This window comes from Micropterus dolomieu, unplaced genomic scaffold, assembly GCF_021292245.1.
Source record: "Micropterus dolomieu isolate WLL.071019.BEF.003 ecotype Adirondacks unplaced genomic scaffold, ASM2129224v1 contig_8975, whole genome shotgun sequence".
Classification (NCBI taxonomy): Eukaryota; Metazoa; Chordata; class Actinopteri; order Centrarchiformes; family Centrarchidae; genus Micropterus; species Micropterus dolomieu.
The window spans coordinates 1-4,055 of record NW_025737961.1 but is presented as its reverse complement, the minus strand read 5'-3'; the positions used below and the strand labels follow the sequence as shown (position 1 = coordinate 4,055).

The window sequence follows — 4,055 nt, the reverse complement described above, 5'->3', positions numbered from 1 at the left end:
CGACTGTGTCCGGCTGAATCCGCCATGTTAATCAGCTCGGTCCTCTCGGTGATCAAACTTCTCTCCAGTGTGACTTCACAGTGTGATGAAAACCTGAGCTCGGTCCTGGTTCTGGTTCTGGTTCTGAGTCTCGGTGGTCTGAAACTGTCCGCTGCTCCCAGCTGCTTCCGGTCTAAAGTTTGAAAACTCCCGCCGTCCTCTGATTGGCCGAAACGACCAGCCGCTTCTCCCATTGGTTCTAGCGTTGCCGCAGTGGCTTGTGGTCAATGTATGTTGCTGTCGTTAAAACAAACTTTTAGTTTTTGAAACTTCTTCATAATGTTATTAGACTCAGACAGTTGGTTTATATTCATCCATCCATCCACCGTCATCCGCTTATTATTTAACGTTATTTATTATTTATTTATTTCGTTTCCCCTGCGGTCGTTTCCTCGTCGCCATAGTAACCCGGGTGTTGCTATGGCTGCCAGCCGCTTCTTCAAACACGTCACTTCTTATTAAAAACATATCGATCTTCCTCCTTCAGTTATTGACAGCTGATCGACGGACGGCTCCGCGTGAGCTTCACCTGTAACCTGTAAGTGTTCACCTGTTAGCTAGCGCTGCTAACAGTTAGCAGGGTCATCAAACAGTCAGAGACCTCTAACCTGCCTCACTTTAATAATAACAACAACACAGTCTTTATTTGAAAAAATATCATCGAATCTGAAATATTTAAAGCAGAAACGTTTGGATTTGATTTTATTGGGTAAATAATTTATTCACAATCTTCCTTATTCTGTCTCTCATTTTAGTTTCTTTCATGTTCAGTTTATTGATCAGTTTGAGCTTCATGTGCTGAGGCCTCCAGCAGAGGGCGCTGTTAGCTTTAGCTTTAGCTGAACCCAAACAGGAAGTGGAAAGGTGGCTCTTCAAAATAAATCTCTGTCTCCTTCACACAAAAATATAAATTTGTGAGCTTGAAACAGAATAATGCTCCACTGGAGGAACTTTTAGAAGCTTTCTGTCACCTCGCATGGTCTTCATCAGTAAGCTGGATTAAACTAAATGGACTGGATGTTTCGTCCATATTTTATTAATCAGGTAAAAACATTTAATCTGTTTCATTTTACACTTTAATAATGATGAGAGTTTTTATTATTATTAATGTTGTTGTTGATTGTTGGTCAGATCTGATGAGCAGTCTGAGGACTTCATTATATTATATTGATCACATATAGATTACTGTAAATTACTGATCAATCGAAACTATCAGCTGATTCATTGATAATCACAGCAGCCATGCTTCTCAGGTGTGTTTCTGTCTCTTCAGACCCTGTCCAGGTGAGGTCTCCTCCTGCAGGTCCAACATGGCGTCTGATGCGTCTCCTTCAGGTGACGGCGAGGTTAAGGTGAGGAGGAGGAGCGAGGAGAGGAGGAGCGAAGAAAGAAGGAGCGAAGAGAGGAGGAGCGAGGAGAGGAAGGAGGTTCAGGAAGCGGGCATCGAGGAGTTAACGTCTGCCGGTCACAGAGCGCTGCAGGAGGGGCGGACGGAGGACGCTTTGACCTGCTTCAACCACGCACTGAAGGCTGCAGGACAGGTGAGGGTCTGAGGTCAGAGGTCACCTACAGGTGACTCTGCTAACAGACTCCATGTACAGAGACTGAGTGCAACAGATTTTCTGAAAACGTAGTTCTGGTTCTTCACCTGTTGGTGGCGTGCAGCACACGGTGACACCTGCACCTAACACGAAGTGAACAAAGGGCCTCAGGTGTTTTTGCCTCAGGTGTGGGCGGGACTTCAGTGCACTCTGTCTCTATACAGTTTACATAGTGGAGCCTCATTGGCTGCTGCTGTTTGTTACAGCGAAGCGTCAGAGCACGACTCCGCGTGGGAGTTTCACCACATCTACTAACAGCTGACATGAAGTTATGATACAGGATAGTAACAGTAGTAATATCAACAGTAGTAGTATTTACAGTAGTAGGAGTACTTACTGTAGTAGTGGTACCTGCAGTAGTAGTAGTAACAGTAGGAGTATTTACAGTAGTAGTAGTACTTACTCTAGTAGTGGTACCTGCAGTAGTAGTAGTAACAGTAGGAGTATTTACAGTAGTAGTAGCACTAGTGGCAGATTTTCAGTCTGAGTATTATTGGATCTCAGTACTGCACTCCACCACAACATGGAACTGACCCACTACAGAACTGGGCTGGACTTTCTGGTACTGTCCTAAACTGGTCTGAATCCTACATGTAGGACAGGGACAACTTTGTGTCTGCTGGTTCCGCTTCTGTTGAACATCTACATGCTGCCACTGGCCCAGATTATGAAAACCACCGATATGCAGACGACTCACAGATTTACATAACAAAACCTGCAGGTGACCGCGATCCAAACAGGCACTGAGGTTCTGCATGGAACTAACCAACAACTGGACGGGGCAGAATATTCTTTAATTTAATAAAGTCACTGATTAAAAGTCAGAGCTCAGCTTCGGTCAGTAATTTTTGAAAACCACAAGCCAGAGAACCTGGTTTGGTCCTGAACTCAGAGCTGAACTTTAGCAGCCACATTAAGACAAAGTCAGTCTGCTGTCAGCTGAAGAACAGATCAGGGACTAAAGGACTTGTGTCTCAGCAGGACCTGGACCTGCATTTTTCTTCAGCCGACTGGACTACTCTAACGGTGTCTTTACAGGTCTACCTGAAACCTGGACCGCAGCAGATTCAGAACGCTGCTGCTCGAGTCCTCACTAAGACCAACAAAGTGGATCACATGAGTCCAGTTCTGAGGTCTTTACACTGTCCTGTCTGACAGAGAACTGGTTTTAAAATCCTGCTGCTGGTTTACAAAGAACAGTTTCTGATCTTCTGCTCCATTATGAACCATCCAGACCTCTCAGCTGGTCTGGGATCAGGTCTGCATTCTATCCCCAAACTAAACCTGGTTTTATGCTCCATATATCTGGAACAAACTCTCAGAAACCTGCAAATCTGCTGAAACTCAGTTCTTTAATTAAACTTCAGGCTTTAGATTAAAAACTTCCACTGTTTTACTCTTTTATCATGTTTTTAAAATCAGTATTTAAATATTTCCCTGTTCTTGTTTTATGGAAAAATCTTTGGATTTCCTTGTTGAAATGTACAAATAAACCTGCGTTACCTGCAGTAATATTAGTACTTACAGTAGTTTTAGTATTAACAGTAGTATTAGTACTTGCAGTAGTAGTACTTGCAGTAATAGTAGTAGTACTTGCAGTGGTCATAAAACTCTTGTTGATTTCCCATCATGCTCTGCTCCTCTTCAGCTGCAGGACTCGCGGGTCCTCCGGGCCTGTTCTTTTAACCTCGGTGCAGCCTATGTGGAGGCGGGCCGGCCTCAGAAAGGTCTGGACCTCCTGCGTCTGGCTCAGTCTGGTCCGAAGGCCGACCGGCTCCCGGACCTCCAGTTCAACCTGGCCCTGGCCCACAATGAACTGGGCCAGAACCAACAGGCCGCCGCCTACTTCCTGCAGGCCGCTCAGCTGTACCGGTCACAGGGAGACGGAGGCAGCGAGGGGGACGCCTGCATGGAGCTGAGCCGCTGCTACAGCAGAGTACAGGTCAGAACCGGAACCAGGAACAGAACCTGAACCAGAACTAGGGACAGATCCTGAACCTGGATTAGGTCCAGGTGTGGGACCATAATTTACTAAATGAACATCATGCTGTGCTGAAGACTTGAAACTAGCGACTGAGACCATAAACTCATCAGGAAAGAGTTTACTGAGGGAATAAATCAGCTGAGAAGTAGAAACATTTTCTCACAGACTTCTATACAATCACACTTCTTTCTGCAGCCGCTGGAGTCGCCCCCTGCTGGCCGCTAGAGAGGACGCAGGTTTAAGGCGCCCCCTGCTGGCTGCTAGAGAGGACGCAGGTTTAAGTCGCCCCCTGCTGGCCGCTAGAGAGGACGCAGGTTTAAGTCGCCCCCTGCTGGCCGCTAGAGAGGACGCAGGTTTAAGTCGCCCCCTGCTGGCCGCTAGAGAGGACGCAGGTTTAAGTCGCCCCCTGCTGGCCGCTAGAGAGGACGCAG

At 46.4% G+C, this 4,055-nt stretch overlaps 1 protein-coding gene across 2 annotated transcripts; it reads left to right on the top strand.

Annotated features, from left to right (window-relative positions):
• The first annotated feature begins 263 nt into the window (after positions 1–263).
• LOC123965261 (tetratricopeptide repeat protein 24-like) lies at positions 264–3,776 on the top strand. Of its 2 annotated transcripts, none has more exons than XM_046041830.1 (3): positions 264–577; positions 1,293–1,580; positions 3,289–3,776. In XM_046041830.1, exons 2-3 carry the CDS (start codon positions 1,350–1,352, stop codon positions 3,610–3,612), a joined length of 555 nt encoding a protein of 184 aa, XP_045897786.1. In that variant the 5' UTR covers positions 264–577; positions 1,293–1,349; the 3' UTR covers positions 3,613–3,776. The 2 variants fall into 2 exon arrangements, with proteins under 2 accessions (XP_045897786.1, XP_045897785.1); XM_046041829.1 differs by having other exon boundaries at positions 267–577; positions 1,313–1,580; positions 3,289–3,774.
• The last annotated feature ends 279 nt before the right edge of the window (positions 3,777–4,055 follow it).

What these genes read in the sequence shown, in the direction of transcription:
- LOC123965261 (XM_046041830.1), top strand. Translation starts at nt 1,350, where the DNA reads ATGGCGTCTGATGCGTCTCCTTCAGGTGACGGCGAGGTTAAGGTGAGG. An exon ending in CACTGAAGGCTGCAGGACAG is followed by an intron (nt 1,581 to 3,288) that starts GTGAGGGTCTGA and finishes GCTCCTCTTCAG; the next exon opens with CTGCAGGACTCGCGGGTCCT.